The sequence below is a fragment of the Mixophyes fleayi genome, chromosome 6 (genome assembly GCF_038048845.1).
Source record: "Mixophyes fleayi isolate aMixFle1 chromosome 6, aMixFle1.hap1, whole genome shotgun sequence".
NCBI lineage: Eukaryota > Metazoa > Chordata > Amphibia > Anura > Limnodynastidae > Mixophyes > Mixophyes fleayi.
This window is the reverse complement of record NC_134407.1, coordinates 182,406,122-182,426,925: the sequence shown is the minus strand read 5'-3', so window position 1 is coordinate 182,426,925 and position 20,804 is coordinate 182,406,122. Positions and strand designations below refer to the sequence as shown.

General features: G+C 39.6%; 2 protein-coding genes across 5 annotated transcripts in view; both read right to left on the bottom strand.

Moving 5' to 3' along the window:
- Window positions 1–20,804, bottom strand: part of CPNE1 (copine 1) — an 80,340-nt gene that overhangs the window by 55,850 nt on the left and 3,686 nt on the right. Inside the window, exon 1 of one of the 4 annotated variants that reach the window (XM_075177501.1) lies at window positions 20,582–20,659. The exons of 2 other annotated variants lie outside the window; for them this stretch is intronic. The gene's annotated coding sequence lies outside the window, so the exon portion shown is untranslated. Of the gene's footprint in view, window positions 1–13,143; window positions 13,163–20,581; window positions 20,660–20,804 lie in introns of those variants that run through there. One more of the 4 variants, XM_075177502.1, reaches the window with a different exon arrangement.
- Window positions 8,934–20,660, bottom strand: RBM12 (RNA binding motif protein 12). The gene is made up of 2 exons (XM_075177499.1): window positions 20,582–20,660; window positions 8,934–13,286 (listed from the first exon to the last, which is right to left on the bottom strand). Exon 2 carries the CDS (start codon window positions 13,262–13,264, stop codon window positions 10,628–10,630), a length of 2,637 nt encoding a protein of 878 aa, XP_075033600.1. The 5' UTR covers window positions 13,265–13,286; window positions 20,582–20,660; the 3' UTR covers window positions 8,934–10,627.

The window sequence follows — 20,804 nt, the reverse complement described above, 5'->3', positions numbered from 1 at the left end:
CATTAAATGGTCATTTAAATCAATAGTGTAAGGATCATATTAAATTGCAGCTTTTCAAAAAGCATGAGATATACTGTTTACATAGACTGCATGGAGCCTGCAGAGGCTAAGGAGACCCTGGTTCTGGTGCATAATACATGTCAAGACTGAAAAAATGTATAACTAAAAATCTGCAAATATTTCTTGTAAAACCAGCTATTATTAGAAAGCAATAGCCATCTTAAACCAAATACAAATGCAATAGATTATAGAAATGGTTAGTGCTATAGCCAGCACATTCTATGTACAGAAAGCAGCTTCCAAATGTCACCAGTACACCGACAAAGAAAATCGAGGCAACTTTAGATTTCACAAAGTAGAAAGGATGAGTTCTGGTAGTTTTCTTTAAAAGGGGACTTATGAGCCCAACAGTGGGATCCACAAAGCATACATAAATTCTTATTTTAAGTAGTAATATTGAAGAAAGGGAATGAATAAGTGATTTATTTCTGACTAAAGCAGTACAGACTACTCATTGGTAAATTAGCTATTGGATATAGGCAATACACCAAGCAATACCTCAGAGAGTATTAAGATCATGACAAAATTTTACACTCACATGTAGATATAAAATACCCACTACTCATGGTGCACTGTCCAGGTTTGTAAACTGTGGTCCAGTACAACAGTTTAAGCATTTGTAAAAATAGGGATCTCAATGATAAATGCTGTAACACTCAGGATGTGCCATACTTTGCGTAAAATCACACTACACAATGCCCAGTACCAGACCATACACAGTAAGCACAGCAACATCAAATTCATCTTGGAACACAGAGAACCCTTACTATAGTCTGATTTCAGGGGTGGAAAGGGGCGGGGGACCAGGCATATGCACTTAGACAATGTACAGTGAGGTTGAGTGCAATGCATGAGCACACGCAGCAGTGTCCAATTCAAGCTTTGTGCATCTCTAAGCTACATGTTTCTTTGTTGTATCAATTGCACCAGCTACAGGTCGGGTGTAAGTGACAATTGCTAGTTAGGACTGCTGCGTATGCATGTTAGAACATGCCTGCTGTAAGGAGCAACTAAAAATGTGTTTTATGTACAGTAGACATTTATTAGGATGTTATCAATGTTGGGGTTGTGACCAGGTCACGAGTGTCTGGACATCTTTAAAATGTCCTCCAGCACCAGGAGGGTTAATAACCGACGCTAGGTACCGCATGTGTACAATAACTTCTTTAAAATGTATTTAATTCAAAATGTATGCATGTATTTTAAATGTGCGCTGCGGCACATGGAGTAACACCTGGCGCCACAGCATTTATTGGGTTAAATCCCAGTTAGGCACGTGTGCTTTAAAAATATTAAGTAATAAAAGTAAAGATTTAATGTAAGGGCGCTGCGGTGCTGGAATTGTATAAAATGCATAATGTATAAAATAAAAGTGTATTTACCTCATCACTGGTGGTCCAGTGGGGATCTGGGCTCCATCAGTGGCTTGATAACCCTGCTCCGGTTCCGCTCATGGGGACCGGAGCTCTGGGAGCGGTCTGGGTCCCTGGTGGTCTAATATATCCAGCAGATGCAAAGCATGCTGAAAATTATGCAGGAGCTACTATTTTCAGTCAGAGGGAAGAGCCAGACCCCAAGGTAGGGTCCTTGCAAGTAATTTTTCTTAGGAAGAAGATTTAAAGACAAATCTACCACCCTAGACATTCTGACACCAGGGGAGGAAAGGAGGCTGAGCCCCCTCGCCCTGGCAGCTTGTGGCACTAGCAGTAATGTTGAAAGGTATTAACACCTCCAGGCTGATTCACGCAAAGGCTGCATGGATAAGCATGGATTACATCCTGCCAGGTTAGGTCTGTTAAAGTGTATAAAGAGAGGCCTGTTTGATCGTGTAATGTTTTATACCATCTTTATTTCTGGAATATCCCTAGTACCTTCAACTAGTTTGTAAAAATCCTTGTAAGGACCCTTGAGAAATAAACATCTCTGCTTGAAGATGCTGCCTGACGCCTACTGCAACCTGTGACCAACAGATTACACTAATCCGTTCCGCAGCTTGTCCTGTCTTGAACCCAATGTCTCGGTGTCGACACTCTGCCCGCTACCCAGCAGTTATGATACATAGTAAGTATATGCCAGCCCACATTAGAGAGGCGCTGCAGCATCTATCCATAAGTGTTTCAGGTGCCAATGAAGGAACCTGGTGGTGGCAGCCGAATCCTTCTACAACTAATGCGCAGCTGGCATTTGCAAGTTGGCGAGTGTCTGGTGGCAGGTAACATTAGTAGCAGTGGTCAGTAAAAGTCTGTTACGGATTGTGAAAAAGCAATCTAGATAAATTGTGTAACATCCCTGCAAAGTGCACCTAGATCTGTATTTAACACACATCTTCAGATCCACTCCTAGTTGTATTTGGACATGTTTATGTCTGATTTATGAGATTTTTTAAAAAAAACAAAAAAACATGCAAACGCAATTTACGTTCAGTTTGAGTGCCTTAATAAATCATGCCCTCAATGTGCAAAATATTCACGAGTAGCAAGAATAGTTATTTGCACAAGTTCAACAGAATACCAGGATTGTAATGCCCTGTGGCGTCAGACGAAAAACAGTAATGTATATGCACAGCCGAGCAATAAAGCAACAAATAAAAAAAATAAAAAAAAAAAGGAGATGAACCTGCATGATAGATTAGATACACACTGGAATATTAGACATGAAAAAGTGGTCAACAAAAAGGGGATTTTATTTTTTAAATGCAAAACACAGGACATTGGTTAGCCCAGCATATATAAATGTATTATATATAAGGGATATTTATAGAAGTGTGCCAGCTGGGAAATACAGTGGGTATAAAAAGTCTATACACCCTTATTGAAATTGCAGGCATTTGTGATATAAACCTTGAAAATCAAGATCATATCAGACCTTTAGCCACTTTTAAAGTGACCTTACTAACCAACGAAATTCAAGTAAAAAAAAAAAAAAAAAAAAAGAAAAACGGGAAGCCACTACTATAGCTTGGGTGCACCCTTTGCTTTGATTATAGCAGTGAGCCTTTTTGATTAAATGCAACATTGCACACCTGGACATTACAATTATATCCCACTTTTCCCGGAAACAAAATTCAAGTTTGAGGAGGATCTCCAGTTCCAGCTATCATTATCAAATTGGATTGAGGTATGGATTGTGACTGGGGCATTCCAAGACTTTAATCTTCCTTTTCTGAAGACATTGCTTAGTTGACTTGGATGCATGCTTTGGATTGTTGTTGCTTTCTGACAAAGGACAGCAGGTTTTGTGGCAAAATATCTTGATATTTGGAACCATTCTATAGTCTCTCTCTTTGGTGCCAAACATCTTTTACAGTGAAGGACAAAACTTCCAACAATGGGCTCATCAGACCATAAGACATTTTACCATTTACCACATGGTTTGGGGTGATAGTTGCAAAATTTAGACAGACTTCGATGTACTTTGTGAGAAATGGCTTCTGCCTTGCCACACTAAATCCATAGCCCAGACATGTGCATTATATGGTGGATTGTTGTCATATGCAGGGAATGCCCATCCCCTCAGATATTCTTGTAACAACTTTAATGTTGTCTGTCATAGGCCTTTTGAGAACGATAATACAAGTTAAAGAGAGTCTTGCTTGTGCTATGGGTTATACTTGCTTTTCAGCCCCTCAGACATATTGATGCTGCAGTATGTTCCATGGGAGTATATATTTTATTAGATCTAATTCACAAACCTCCTCGCTCACAGCGATGGCGCTTGGACAATTCGATTCTACTGAAAGACTCTGCAGCACTAGTCATCACTACATCTATCACTAACCACTTCTTAGAGAACTCCTCCCCTTCCATAGCGCCTGGGAAGCTCTCAAGGCCACTATTCTTGGACACCTGATCAGAACGACCTCTGCGGCTAGAAAGAAAGCATCTGCAGAAATCTCTCTTGAGCAGCGAATCTCCGACTTGCTCATCCAGCACAGACTCAGGCCCTTCAAGGAGTCTAGGGTCAGCAGGCCATGATCAGGGCAAATACCCTTCTCTCCCGGAAGGCGGTTTCTATAGTGCAAAAACTACAGCAACGCTACTACGTCAAGGCTGATAAAGTGGATTCTGCTAGCTGGGAAATTGCAGAAAAAACAGGCCTTATAGGCTGTCTTGCAAAGTCTGTCAATGAAGCCTGACTGTTACATATGACAGTATTACAATATTGTACGTATTTTTCAGGAATACTACTCTTCCCTTTATAATCTCACTGATCCTCCGCCACTTGAGGATCCTGAGTACATATATAACGAACACTGTCCTCCCCAAGCTCACTCCGTCTCAGCACTCTCTTGAATTCCACTATCACACAAGATGAAGTCCTAGCAGCCATCAAATCCTTTAAGTCTTCCTCATCCCCAGGGCTTCACCGCACAGTACGAAAAAGTTTGCAGGTGTCTTTGAACCCCACTTGACCTTTTTTAACCAGATTCTAGAAGGAGGCTCCCTTGACCCTGCCACCACCCGAGCCAACATTGTAGTGATCTCAAAACCTGGGAAGGACCACACCATATGCGCCAGCTACAGGCCGATATCGCTTCTCAAAGTAGATTTAAAACCCTTGGCAAAAAGACTGGCCACTAGATTAAATCGGCTCACATCCTCCCTTATTCATCTCAACTAGGTCGGATTCATCCTGAGGAGACAGGCTCTGGATAATACCAGGAGGGCCATCGACTTTATACATTCTATCCACACTGGCATCTAGTGTCATGATCAGGGAAGATATTTTGCCAAACAGGCATTTGACCGTATTTCTTGGTCATTTATGGGGGGGTCCTCGAGTCGATGGGCTTCTCTGGTAGATTTTGAAGAGGAATATCAGCTTTATATAGATCGCCGGCGAGTATTGTCTCAGCTAATGGCTTTACCTCAGCACCATTTGGGATTTCAAATGACACGACAAGGGTGCCCCCTCTCGCCACTCATTTTTGCCCTTATAATAGAGCCTTTGGCTGCCAGGATTCTTGCTAACCAACAGATCACAAATATTAAAATAGGCTCCACTGAGCACAAGTTGGCACTATACGCTGATGTTCTACTCACTGTGGCTAGCTCGGTTACGTCTCTCTCCCCTTCCTTCTGGGCGAACTTGATTTATATGGCTATTTTACTGGTTTGGAGATCAATCCGGACAAAACAGAGGTCCTGGACTTCTAAATATCCAGGTCGGACAAGTCTCAATTGGAGCAGATTTTCCCTTTTAATTGGCGCCTCCAAAAAATAAAACACCTTGTCATCTATATTACCAAACAATATCATCAACTTTACCAAGCAAATTTCCCCAGCTTACTCTCCCAAATTAAATCCGATTTAATCACATGGTCCCATCCCCGACTTTAGACTATACTACCTTTTTGCTCACCTTGCTCAGTGTTTCCTGTGGTGCTGCTCTAATTCCCCTACAACGTGGCTCCGCATGGAGGTTGAGAGTCTGGGTTTGCAGTCTCCCACTCCCTGACAATTTGGGACTAGGTCTCAGAAATAGGTCCTGTCTCCTCAACCCTCCCCGGTCATACCACTCTTCAATTCCTCGGACTTCTCTCCCCCCCAGGTCTCAAACCCACCAAGCTCGTCCCATGGCACTCCAGAGGTGTCAGATTTTTTTTAATGACGTCACCCTTACTGATATTTTGAATATCAGAAAACTGAGGGAAGCTAACATTGAGGTCCTAATCAAAAGTTTTCTACCAACACCTACAAATTTGTAATTTTCACAACACAATCAAATATCGTCTTTCTGCCTGCCCACTCACCTCTTTTGAATCCCTGTCTTAGTTAGTCCTCCACGGCAGGTTTAATATCTACACTCTATTCAGCACTCCAACTACGCAGGACCAAAGGGCCCCCCACAAACTAGTCTGGGAAAGACATTGGGGAGCCCCTTAATGCTGGCTATTGGTACGAAAGAGCTGCCTCTGGTTCCATATGCGAGAAAATTAAAGAAAATGTCTACAAAGATTTATATCACTGGTACTACATGCCAACCAGTGATTTAAAAAAAAAAAAAAAAAAAAAAAGAAGCTACCAGACACTTCTGACTGGTGCTGGAGGGACTGCTCCTTGTAAGCAATATATCTTCATATCTGGTGGAGCTGTCCGAAACTAACTCGCTTGTGGCGTGAGCAGACGAACTTGGTAACCGCTATTTTACAGATTAATGTCCCTATGGAGCATACATTTTCTCCTGTTTTGTTCCTTTTATTCATGTCCTCTGTATAACGGAAGTGCCTACTATCCAAGGAAGTACTGGAAGGCAGTATACACTTCCTGCTGACAATTTAAGAAAAATTACAGACCGTTACAACAAGTTCCAAACAAGGGAAAAATAATGAGATTGACTCAACTTCAGTTAAGGACTTAAGTTATGTTAAAGGTTTTAAATTTTATGGTTTCTTGTGTTAATTATGTATGCGGTACAACAGTAATCAAACATCAACTTCATTATTTTTTTCTCCACTATGAAACAGAGTACCCAGCTGATTTTTTTTTGTGGTAGTAAGGTATACCTTTTTCAAACACCCCCCAAAAAATGGGATCCCTAATGTCAATTGAACCTAGCGTTTTTAGTTCTATTAGAAAAATGTGTGTTTTTGCCGTAACGCAAAACATGAGGCAGACAAAGTAATTTGGTTTGTATTTTTGGATTCGGGAGGAAGAGTTACCTTAGCGGTCCAAATTTTGTGGTGATTCCTTAATAAACACCCACAGTACTTCAAACAAACTGGATAAAGAAGCCGCAGTTAGTAAATTAATAGATTGAAAAATCAATATTTAATCAACTAATTGTTAGACAGTCGAGATATTTGGCAGAAATCGTTGTTTTGACATCCTCTCTTAACTAAAGAATATTCGTAGAAATCTGAGGTGGGTGGTGGACAACCCTGGTTGAACAGACATGGAATGACCCTACTGTGTTTTTTGTCTTGGTGACAGTTTGGCTTTCTATTTTATTTTTTTTGTAGCGTTTTGACTTAAAAAACAAAACAAAAATCCATAATCATTGGGAGTTTTCTAATTGTCCTGTCAAACTATGGAGCAACATCCTGTTCTTGGCAATGTACCTGCTGTGGACAATGTCCCTGTGGACACTTTCTCCACTTATTGATGATAGTCTTCAGTTGCCAATGGTACATGTAATGGCCTTGAAATTCTTTTGCACCCCCCAAATTGGTATCTTTCAACAATGAGATCCCATAGAGGTTTGAAAGTTCTTTGTAGGCTATATGGCCATCCTAGTAGGATGCAACCACAAAAACAACAAGGAAATCCAAAAGGAACAGCTGAACTTTATTTGGGGTTCATTACAGTCACTTTCATTTCTGGCTTGTGTACGCCAGTTACCTTTGAACATCATTTTGAACGTGACTGGTCAACTCTGAACACAGCTACAGACTCATTATGAAATGGTGTGCACACTTATGCAACTAGGATATTGTATGTTTATTTTTTCGCAGGTTGCAAAGTCAAATTAAACAGTGGGGGGGGGGGGGGGAAGCTGGCAGGATTTATCTTGATTTTGGGCTTTACATCACAAACCACTGCATTTTTAAAAGAAGTCTTCAGCTGATAAAGAAAAGTTAAGAAAAAGAAACTAAAAAAAGAAGGCGGGGGAGCAGCATAAGTTCTTATTCATCTTACCTGTATCTGTAGTATCTACAACAAATCCCTTATGCTGCACTATCAGGTCCATGAGAGAAATTGCAATAATACTGCCACATTCCTCAGGAGTGAGTGATAATTGTGGATGTAAAAAGATACTTAACGTAAAGTATAGTAATGAAAACAGCACATCTTCATTGGGTATAACCAATCTAGAGACTCTGCTCTAAAGATATACCAGTTGCTATGAAAGCCCTTTCAATGCTCCTGCACGTAAAATGTCTAGTTTCAGATTATATACTTAATACACAACTATACACACAAAATCTAGGTAAATCACTTTTTTTGTCAATTTTCAAATGTCCCTAGGTTTCCCCCACATGATTATCTGAATGAAAGTCTACGTTGTACCCATGCTCTCATAAATTGAATAAAACACTTAAGCATGAAGTTGTAGCAGATCAGCCTGAGTCCAGTAAAGGACAAATGGTCACAATGTGGAGTGTAGTGCTAGTAGCCTACTAAAGTAAATGTTAAGACAGGGTAATGTAAAAGGTGAGAATGCCCTGCATGCCCAATGCCACTCTTTAGGAGCAATCACTGTATCCACTTCAATAAGGCACCCAGTGGCAGCCATCTGTTATATAAATAGGTCTTCTCACATGAACACAACTTGTTGTGAAGTCCACATATGCCCAGTGAAGTTATTGCTTCTTGAAAGATAGCTGCAGAGAAAATCACTCCTCTGGCGGATGAGACATTGCATGTGTGTACCATCATCAGCTGTATGTGAACATGGTTAACATACAAAAATCCAAATGTATCCATTTATAATAAACTCAATGCAAGAAACATTAAAAAAAAAAAAATCAAAGTGATGAGAGAATAAGCAATTTACAGACAGAACACATACACCGTAATCCCTGAAGTGCAACAGTTGCTGACTTTGCCTGAACAGGTGGAATTTGCCTTTTCTTGCAAGAAGTGGTACAACAAAAATAGTTTAACTTTTAAAAACAAAACAAAAAAAAACATTTGCTGTACTTTGTCAAGGTGTGTAAATAATGAGTGCACCATCCACATGAATCAGGGTTCAATGTATCCAAATAAATGCTGTATCGTGCAACATCATCGCATGTTCTAAGGTACAGCATCGCTTATGAAACCTTTTATATCAGTGGTCAAAAATCCAATAACACATTTATAAAGAAACCAATTATTTCACATTCATCTGCTTATCAAGCACAGTCACGCGCTCATCTCAACAGCAAAAACCAAAAGAAATAAACACTTTATTTCATGTTTTTGTATTTACAGAATCCACAATATCTTACTTGACATCTAATATAAACCAGTAAGAAGGTCTTAGCAAATACATTTTCAGCCATGTTGTAATTGAAAATTACTTAACTAAAACTAGCTAGAGCATTACATTTGTTAAATGTACCAAACAAAGGACAAATTAACGCAAAACATTTGTACATGTGTTAATTTCCACACATGCAATTTGGTATGGATCAAAATATATTACACATTAATAGCGGAAATAGCAAGAATAATGGAGAGGGTATGAATTTTAAAGTAAACCAGACAGTTTCTTTCCTAAACATTAAGCCATAAAATGCACATATAATATGCACATTTATAAAGTAGTATAAAAGTGAATCATGGAGATTATGAAGATCTATACCAGCTCTACAAACTGCAAAAAAGTTAGTGTTTTGATTAAGCAATTTCCAAAATGTCAAACCTGGCACGAACGACCAGTACAAAAGAGGACCAGTTATATAGCACAAAAATCATGTTGCACATCTTGACATTGGCATTCATTTTATTAACAGAAAACAATTTTAAACAGTATGTACAAACAGCATTCAGATGTCAAAGCTTGGGGTAGCATATCCACGTGATCTGTTGAAAGCATCACACGAGTTGCATAAACAGGGAGAAAGAAAAACAAACAAAAATCTGCAGAGAAACCACCTCTTCATTGAGCTTTGTACAATCTTCTCAATATCAAATAAAACACAATCAAGTTCAAACCTGTTCTCTATATCTCCCACAAAATATATACAAACGGTACAGATGTTGATTCTGCAAACCATGGGAATAAACGTTTTGCCACTAGCTGACTTGATTGACAAGTTCGCAAATTTATAGGGAAACTGGGCAAGAGCTCAAAATTCAGTTGCAACGTTTAAAGCAACTGAAAACGGATCGTAAGGACAATCTGCTCGATTTTACAAGATAGCAAAAGGATGCTAAATTGACTCCACCAGTGACCACAATTTGGGGTGCACTTACATAATATATTGCAGTCTTCAGTAATGTAGGTAGAAAGTCTCCAATAAGAAACATACAAGGGAATTAAGAGCAAGATTTTTTACTTGTGCATTTACACTTCGGCAACTAGTGGCAAAAGTTATATTCCCCATATTGTACAAAAAAAAGAAATTACACACAAAATAAAACAAAACAGGCAACAGTTTTCATTGTACAAAAACCTGATTTGCAGTGCATTTTAGGCAGACTTTTGGTAATAGACATTATTGCATGGATAGTTGAATAAAAACACATTTTAAATCACCATACAGACTTTCTATAAAGCTTTGAAACATACCAAGCTTACTACTTCATTCCAACAAATGTACAGCAAACAATACAATGAGTTCAGACTGTGCCCTGATAGAATTAACACTGTTCAAAATAGGAGAGAGAAAAAAAATAAATCTGTTGCTTTGCTAGGTTTTGTTTGGCTTAACCAATCCATGCCTAAACAGTGAGTTTATATGTGGAAATCTACCACAATTGCTGCAGTGATTTGTTGTGTTAATCTTTATAGAATGTACCCAAGTCAGAATGTAACAAAACTATATACAGGTTAAAGCAGCTTTCGCCTGTAAACTAAAAGTATGCTTATGTCAGTCACAGTACAAAAGACTAGCTATTCCAACACAAAATTAGGGACACTAACCTAAAACAAGCTTAACTTTCCTGGAGCCTATTGGTCGGTCATTTAAATCAACCACAGCTGCCATTGCCTCATCACGGGACTCAAATGCAACCATGGCTTCCCCTGTAGGCATACCCTTTTCACTAAACTTTAAGCACACAGAACCAGGAATCAACTGATAGCCATAAAAGAAATCTAATATTTCATCTACAGAAACTGTAAAAGGCATATTCTGAACCCTAATTACAGTTGGACTTGCTTTCCCAGACCCAGTGCCAAAACCTGGAGGTCCACCAATTTGCAGATTTCCTGGCCCAAACCCTGGAGGAGCACTTAAAACACCAGGACCACTTGCTATGTTTGGTGGGGCAGGGTTAAAGCTAGGGGGTGCATTTGCATTTGATGGTCCATTTCCAAAAGGTGGAGGCCCATTTCCAAAACCAGAGGGAGGGGCATTAAAATTATTGGGACCACTCCCAAATCCTGGTGAATCAATTGGTGAATTTTGTACATTTGTTCCAGGTGGTGGAGGTCTGGGGTCTACAAATCCACTCCCCATTGCTTGTGGTGGAACAGGGGGTGCAAAGGTATTATTTGGTCCACTGAATTTACCAGGGAAAGGGAAGTTTTGAGCATTGTTTTCTTTCATATTACTACTCATGAAGGAAAATTCATCCCCACTGGATCGAATTCCTTCTGATGGGGAATTTCCATAATTTTGCATTTTGAAACCTTTCCTACCAGGTATGGGAGGATTGTTCTCAATTTCTTTTCTCTCTTCATTATTCACTACACGCAAAAAAGCATCTCTGCCATTCAGCTTTTTGCGGTTTAGGCGCTCTGATTTACGAGCATCATCTTCACTCCTATACTGAACAAGTGCCTGTCCTAAGCCTTGTCCATTGTTATCTGTCAAAACGTGCACACTGCTCTCATCAACTGCAACACCTTCTAAATGAAAGAACTGAAATACATCTCTTCTAGATATGTTATATGGCAAATTTGAGAGATGTCCCCAGAGTCTTGGTGAATGCTTTTCTAGCTCCATGTCTAGTGATGAATCTTTGTGATCAATGTAATTGAAACCCTGCATTTTCTTTCTAATCAGGTCTATCTTTTCTAACATTTGACTCTTAGTGATAGGGTGAACTTGGATAAAACGATTACCCATATATTGCTTATGTCTGTTCAACGCAGTTTTATAATCTACCTCATTTCTTAATTCCAGAAAACCTTCACCATTTGCTTTTCCATTGGGTCCATAAGCTATGTAGATGCTGTCTTCAACAATGTCCAACTTTTTAAAGAAATCTATGACATGTTTGTTTTCTGCCTCATAGGGAAGCCCTTTCAAATAAATGCAGAAACCATGTTCATGTGGTGATCTGGACCTAGCACGTGGCTGTGTGTTGGGAGATTTGGACCTAGCCAGCGACTGCTGCATCATATAAGGGGGCCCATGGTGCCCTAAGTTGTGTTTTACCATGTGTCCACCAGACACAACCCACTGTCTTTCAGTTGCCGGGGTGACTTCTACAAATCTCTGTCCCATCAGCATTCTATTCCGTTTCAAGGCTTCAAATGTGTCATGGGGGGTAAGAAGCTTTACTAGTGCACTACCCGTGGGGCGACCCATGGGATCTTTTAAAATAAGCACACCATCTACACGTAAACCATGAAGAAACTCCTTAATGTCACCATCTGACACAGGATGAGGCAACCCATGAAGGGACACATATGGATCATCATGGTTAAGAGGAGGTGGTGGTTTCATTGTATTTTGAGAGTTTAATGGCATTGGATTTACAGGGCCAAGAAACAGTGGGTTCATACTATTGTTCATTTGTGACCCAGATCCATTTATCCCTGCAGGCAAGGGCCCTACAGGTGGTGGGTTCATGGGTGGCATTCCAGACATTGGAGGAAGAGGAGTCATTGGTGGCACTGGAGGAACAGGGGGTATTGGAGGAACTGGTGGTACGGGAGGCAATGTAGTAACAGGAGGTGGTACAGGCATAGGGGGTATAGATGGCATGGGTGGTAGTGTTTGTATTGTTGGCATTGGTGGAATTGGAGGTGGAGGTACGGTAGGCAGCTGTGGGGTAACACTGGGCATAGTAGAAGAAAAGGATGGATTGCAGAAGGCTGCACCTAGATTTGGTGGAGCATTTCCAATATTGGCTGTAGAAAAAGTTGGGACATTCTTACTGCTATCCATTACAGAGGTGACTGTAGAGACTGTGCTAGTAGGAGGGCTGCTAAAGTTAGGTACAGTTGTTGGCAAACTGACCCGACTCATCACAGAGCTACTGCTCATCGTTGGATTTGGTGGTGGCCCCGGGCGATTAGAATTTGCAGGTGGAATATCAATGTTTGCAGTTTCAAAACGCCTACGACTAAGTTCAATCATGTTCTGCATTTCAGTCTTACTGCTTAGCAATAGTGAGACCTTTGACCCTTTGATTGTACCCCCTGTGCGCATCATACCAAGTCGTGCATCTTCATCGGTGGCAAAAACGATGAAAGCCTCACCCTGTTCACCCCCTACAATATGCACGCCACCATCAGGAATGGTCAGTCCAGAGAAGAAGTGCCGAATGTCCATGGTCCCAGCCACTATGGGCAGACCTTGTAAGCGGATGACCACAGCCATGCTGCTCTGAAACAACACACACCTGCAGATGAAAAAAGGTAACGTCCAAATCAGACTCAAGATTTATAAACACTACCTTCATCCTTAGCATTTTTGCAGCTGGAAAGCAATTTGTTACTCAAAATGAAAATTTACTGTGCAACACAGCACATTAACAATTTCAACATCAAATATAAAATGTAATAAAGTGGCATATAGACAAAAAATAATTTTTTTTAAAAAAAAACAACACATTACTGACCAACTAGAAGAAAGAAAATGTAAAAAGTCAAACAAAATTGTTCTGATTTTTTTCTTTTTTCTTTTTAAATAATATGAGGAATAAAGGGGGTAGTAAAAAATACAAACTATACATTAAGACAACCTGAATACATCCCATGGGAATGTATACATTAGATGGTTTTAGTTTATGCCTCTGTGCAGTCTATGAGCAAACATAAGGATTTTTGGTCTGATACTTTTGGACCTTTATAAAGGGGCCCATGCACTCAAAGTCAAACACTGCTCCCAATGTCACACATTGCTATGCCATGTCCCTTATTTTTTACATTTTATGCAATCTGGAAGTTTTCCTCAGTTCTCAGATATTACCTATTTCAGACTCTCCCTTGAGTGCCCCAGATATTGTCTTCCTAACAAACCTTAGAGGAAAGACCCTATCAAAACTTAGAAAAACAAATCTTTTTAAACTGCATTTTAAACTTTAGTGATCCTTTGAACCTGTATGGAATTTGTGGTAGATTTTTCACCCATTTGAGGTCTGCCAGGAAAGGGACATTTTTACATGTATACCTAATCATTAAAAGGAGTCTCTTAAAAGTATTTCTATTTAATTTTAGCTAAAAGTAAACACCCATCAAAATGTGCTGTGAAGTGAGGCTCATCACTTAACAGGGAACTGTATTATAAATTATGTAAATTACTGCCTACATGCTAAATGTGTTATAAAATATCTGTTTTTGTTGTAATTTCTATTGTGTCCTGAAGTGAGACTGTATACTTGTAAATATTGGTTCAATAAAAAAATAAAAAAAAAAGAATAGATTTACCATTGTGAAATATCTTCAGAGCAACACCGTGAAACATAATAAAATAAACCGCAAGTACATATTTGCTATTCCCATATCTAAAGACCCCAAAGAAAGCTCTCTGCCACAAAAAAAAACAAAAAACTATAAATTTGGATACATAGTTATTCTTTTCAAACATAACAGGTAACTGGTCAGAACACGAAGGTATAAAATCTTCATGGTGATGAAAGTGTTAACACATTTGTCATCTGCAAGCTAATAGACATAAAACTGAAAATATGCGTTTGTAAATTCATAGTATTCGCTTGATGTGGCTCAGATAAACTCTGTCCAGCCAAGGGTTAACACCTGAAACTAATTTAATACATCTCTTTTTCTAAACTCTTCTGCTCTACCCATGAGGGATCTATGGATAGAGAGCATCAGACACTGGTTACAGGTGAGTACCCAGAACAAATTTATGGCACAGGTCATAAAAAGCTGAGGCTTTGAAATCTCCCTTTAAAAAGGATAGTGACCTGCAACATACCCTGACTGCTGGGCCAAAGTAACTGGCATAAGTGTGAATGAAGAGAAATAAGGACACAGGAAAATAATATTTTCTCATATGTCATACTTGCAGGAGTCATGTTTGGTATGTAAATGAATGTAAACTCAGGACCTGCTGTATGAGGTAATATCTTTGTAGGACATTCTGGTGAGAAGTAAAGCTGGGTACACACTACACTGTTTTCGTCCAATAATCGGCTCAAACAGTCGACAAACGACCGCTCGTTCAAAAGTCGGGTCAGTGTGTGCAGTGACACGATGGTCGAAAGTCTGCCCAAATGGACGATTATCGCCTCATTTGGTTGGTCGTACCGTTCAATACTTTCGTTCCAATCTAGTTTCCGCTGTGTAGTGCGTATAAACTGCCGACCGATCCACAACAGTGAGTATGAAATTACAGTCATTGCTCACGACAACATGGCTGTAAAAAGTCGCTAAAAAGGGACGTCCGCTCTTTCCTTTACAAGGCTAGTGTGTTTGCAGTCCATGGACCGAGCGATCGGAACATCGATCGCATTTAAAAACGCTCGGCATAAAAAGTTGGTCGAAATGTCTGTAGTGTGTGCCCAGCTTTAGGCAAGTGTAAAGAAAACCCGACTTGAAAGGTGTTGAACAGAGGTCATAAACAACTAGTTTGCATTTACAGACTTTCTAGTTCTGGCATTTAGCGGAAGTGGGGCTGTGGGTAACTGCAGCATGTTTAAAATGTCCTGTAAATCTAACAGTTTTGTTCACTTTTGGGAGTCAATTTCACATTAAAAAGTGTCCTTTTTCCTACTTCTTCCAGCAAACAGAGCATTTATGAGTTTACCATTTCAGTGTTTTATTCCTTTTTCATTTTATAAGAAACTATTGTATTATATCTTTGTATGTCATGTTGTTAATTGTTTTTCCATCTTAAGCATTGTGGATTTTCCAGATTAAATTACACTTAAGTTTATGTCTGTCAGACTTCGCTTAAGCTAGGTACACACTACAGAAATTTCAACCAACTTTCTATGCCGAGCGATTTTACATGCGATCGATGGTCCGATCGCTCAGTCCATGGACTGCAAACACACTAGCCTTGTAAAGGAAAGAGCGGAGGTCCCTTTAGCGACTTTTTACAGCCATGTTGTCGTGAGCAATGACTAATTTCGTACTCACTGTTGTGGATCCGTCGGAAGTTTATACACACTACACAGCGGAAACGAGATTGGAACCAAATATAAAATGGTATGACCAACCAAATGAGGCGACAATTGTCCATTTGGGCAGACTTTCGACCATCATTTCACTGCACACACTGACCCGACTTTTGAACAAGCAGTCGTATGTTGGTTGTTTGAGCCGATTATTGGACGAAAACAGTGTAGTGTGTACCCAGCTTTAGTTTTAGAATGACACATATTTGAAACAGAGGAGATAAGGTTTATGATAACTCTGGGTCTAGGAAGACCATTTGGTTCAGGATAACTGATGAAAGTAAATGATAAATTAATTCAAAGGGAGAACCGAAGGCTTCCTGGGTAAGACTGTCAGCTCTTCACAAAAAAAAATAATCTTGGTAGTGGTATGATTAATAGGGTGAAGTTTGTGTGGGACAGACAGGGAGAATTTTAAACATTTTAAACAGACCAGGAGGCAAATGTATCAAGCTGAGAGTTTTCTGGCAGGTTTGAAAAGTGGAGATGTAGCCTATAGCAACCAGATTCTAGCTTTCATTTTGTAGAATGCACTAAATAAATGACTAGAATCTGATTGGTTTTTCAAACCCGCCGGAAAACTCTTAGCTTGATACATTTACACCCAAGGTGGTTATTTTTGATTAATCCTTTGTCCAGATGCTGGAACAAGACAGCAATCAATATAAAATGTCTAACCAACTAACTTCCAGAACATATAAAAACTGCTGTAATGTCATACATACAGCTGCACTTACTGGTTGAGGGAGGAAAGGGACCCTTATCTGGAGCCAAAGGAACTACCCCATGTTGCCATTTTTCCTCATCCTACAACCCTAGTGAAACGCTGGACCTGCGTTAAGATGCAGAGTGGTGTGGCCGTATGGACAAATAAGAAGCTGCTATCAGATTGCTACTTCCTATTGGTCATCCATCATTTTAAAGTGGTGAGCGGAAAAGTATTATGGAATCACACTACAAAAACGGAGGACTTTATGGGTCAGAAGTGGGCTCCATATGCATGTATATAGAGACGCTATGCAGTATCACGTTCTGTCCTTTTAAATCGCGTAGGCCCAATTTTTGTCAAGGACATTTTTGTCAAGGTAAGTCTTCTTAGTAGTTACTTCGCTATACCTGTGTTAACAGCTATTGTGGCTTTCAGGCAAGATGTTTAATAGATAAATATGATTGTTTAGGTCCGGAGACTGCATTCCCAAAGTAAAATAGGAAAGGAACCCGTCTAGAATACAAATAAGTTGTGTTTACCATCTGCTACTTGAAGACAAAAGCAAGAAGGGGTACATAGGCAAGGATTTCCTTAATTAGCAGGGGCTGTACATAGTTTAATAGCCCTCTTAAAAAGATAAGAAAACTCATAGGCAATGTAGACTGAAGAGTTTCATGAAGACATTAATGTTAAAACTAGCAATAATAAAAGAATCTCAAATGCAAAATGGTTTGATCATTTGATATTTTTTTCTACAGCTTGTGGGCCTCCCAATGGGTTTAAATAAAACTTGAAATAATTGAACAAGCAGCATTCTAAAAAATTGCTACTGCTATGCAACGCAGTAAAACAAAAAAAACAACACAAATCAAAACAACAAACAATCTCCCTCCCCCTGGCAATGGGTATGGAAACACCGATTTCTAGTGTCAGACCAGCTTACATGTTTCACAAATGTTAAAATCATCTGTAAAAACCATGAATGGGTATGAAGCCTTAGAGGTCACCTGCACTGTGTCAGTTACAAACAAACAAGAATTAGGACAAAACATGCTGATTTATAGAAAATTACCAAAAGGTAAAGGGAGGGTAATGTCTTACAATCACCTCTGACTATTCAAACCGTTGGGGATTATTATTCCTCTGTGCTGCTTCAAACTAAATAAGAAGTAGTCTAGAGGACAAACTATAGAAGGCAGAGGGTGGGGGTGGCAGCATCCTGCTGGTGACAGGGCTAAACATGCTAATCCTTTTCCTCCTGAGACACCCACCTAAGCATACTGCCATTGTGGAGTGTTAATGACCCATTACGCAATGCAAGGAAAACAACAAAAAGAAGTTAAAACATGGTTACAAAAGTGTTATGTTTGAAGGCTGTACTTGGGACAGACCAACCTGTGCGACATGTGAATATTTACATTCATGAATGTGTTGTGGATAGCAGAAACACACCCACACACTTGAGGGGGAGGGGGGGTTAGAAGAAACTTTGTGGCAATGGGGACATAATAAACAGAATGACAAAGTATTTGATATCTAATGCACATATGTTGAGAAAACATACATGGTGGCAAGCTGCAGCATTAGAAAAATAATTGATTTTTTGCTTTCTGATAATTTAACAGAAATCCATTGCCAAGAACAGCCATATCAAAACTAGCAAATTGACCAGCAGCATATGGCTAGTTCAAACTAACAGTCATGCACCACAGGGAAATATATGAAGAGTTCAATGGATATTAGCACTAGACCACAAATACTCAATTATTTCACTCTGACAAACTGCATAAAACAAAATTTTTTTAAAAACTCAGCATAACAACTTGATTCTATTCAGTGGTGCAGCTAAAAGTCCCTGATGCAAACTCTGGGCATGCAGAAGCACCATCGTGTTTATATAGTGTGCCAGAGCAGATCCCATAAACTTTAGTGATACAGTCTCCAATTCCAAGTACCCACCACCTGAATCTGCACAAAAAATAGATGCAAATGACTGCTTTATTATTAGAAGATAGCGCTTATTTCCTTACAGTAGCCTTGCACATTGTCACCAACAGCTACAATTGTTATTCAGCTACCTTGTGTATCAGTTGTTCCATGTAATTTAATTTGGGCAGGGCCATCTTTCCCTTCTTTTTCATGTCATTATGCATAATTTATTTGTATCATGAACCTCCCTGGGTACAGTGATGTGGAATGAAAATGGTTTATAAATATATATGGCTTAACAGCAGATACCTGCTGCTTTTGACTGCCAAACGCTTTCAAGATTAAAGTGTGATACTAGCCCACAAAACTATTAATTTAGAAATATTTACTATATAGTCTTCCCCCCTGCCAGGACTCTCCCACCCTCTTTATTTCTGTTAACACTACCCTCGTTTCTGTCCCCCAAGTCCAATGCCTTGGGGTCATCCTTGATTCCTTCCTCTCATTTAAGCCTCACATTCTGTCCCTCTCAAAATCCTGTTACTTCCACCTTCGGAATATATCTAAGATACGTCCCTTTCTAACCACGGAAGCCACGAAAACCCTTGTTCACTCGCTTATTATCTCTCGCCTTGACTACTGTAACCTTCTTCTCTCTGGCCTACCCGATTCTCGCCTTAACCCTCTTAAGTCTATTCTCTATGCTGCTGCTCGCCTCATTTTTCTCTCCCGCCGCTCTCTCTGCGGTCTCCCTCCAACAGTCACTACACTGGCTCCCCATACCCTACAGAATTAAATTTAAACTCCTCACCCTCACCTTTAAAGCGCTTAGTCAATCCTCCCCTCCCTACATCTCCAATCTCATCTCTACCTACACTCCTATCCGCCCCCTTCCGCTCTGCCACTGACCGCCGCCTCACTACTTCACTGATCACCTCCTCTCACTCTCGTCTTCAGGACTTTGCCCGGGCTGCTCCCCTGCTGTGGAACGATCTTCCACGTTCCATCAGGTTAGCATCTACTCTCAAAGGCTTCAAGCGTGCCCTTAAGACTCATTTCTTTATTCAAGTCTATCAGTCCTCCTAACTTTCTTGTCCTGGCTCTCTCACCTAGTTAGTACCACCCTTTATGTGTCTCCCCCTTCCCTTTAGGTTGTTAGCTCTCATGAGCAGGGCCCTCTTTCCTTGTGTGCTCTTTCTACTGTTCCTTCACCCTCTGTACCTCTTGGCCTGCTTCGCTAGCCCTGTTTTCCCCGTTTTATTAATCTTCGGCCTTCTTCTTGCTGATTTCTACTATCCCTTTCATTATCTGTCAGATATAATCTGATTTGCTTTACCCTGTCACCTGTTTGTATACATTTTTGTATCATGTTGTGTCTTGGTTCTGTTTTCTGTATATGTAATGTACGGCGCTGCAGACCCTTTGTGGCGCCTTATAAGTCAAAGATAATAATAATAATAATAATAATAATAATAATAATAATAATAGCTAAAAAGGAGATGTGCAGAGACACCCCAGGAGTTTCTGAGATCCAGTGCAACTTCAACTATTTTATTGCTATACCACTGGCTCGATTTTGATTTATACTAGCTATTGCCATCTGCTGTCCTAGAGATGCACCTTCACAATCGTATAATGGCATTACGAATGACCCAGGGTTTTACATTATGGAATTCTGTGTTCAAATAGTTTGAGTGCTTTAAACATTTAGGACTGGACACAGTTTATGCACAGATCATCAGATATAAGTACTTATGTTTTTCTTTGTTTTTACATAAACTAAAAAAAGTACTAATCCCAAGGTTGAATACATATAAACCATACAAGTGCCAAAAAAAAGCTTAATTTGTAAATGTGAAATTAAAAATATTAAAGAAAATAAGTGCATTACAATATATTGAAACTAATACCTTACCTGCAATAAATCGGATTATTTTCCCTTAATTAGGTAGAAGCCAGTCAATCCTGTAGGCAATTAAAAAATCTTTTATGACTGCAAAAAAAAAATGAATTAAGGCAAACATGAAAATCAAATAACAGACAATTTGAGAAAAAGCATTTTGGAATCCAGCAAAATAGACCCAAAATAAGAGAACAATGTTAGAGTTGTCTTTTTGGCCAAATTTACAAAGATCATG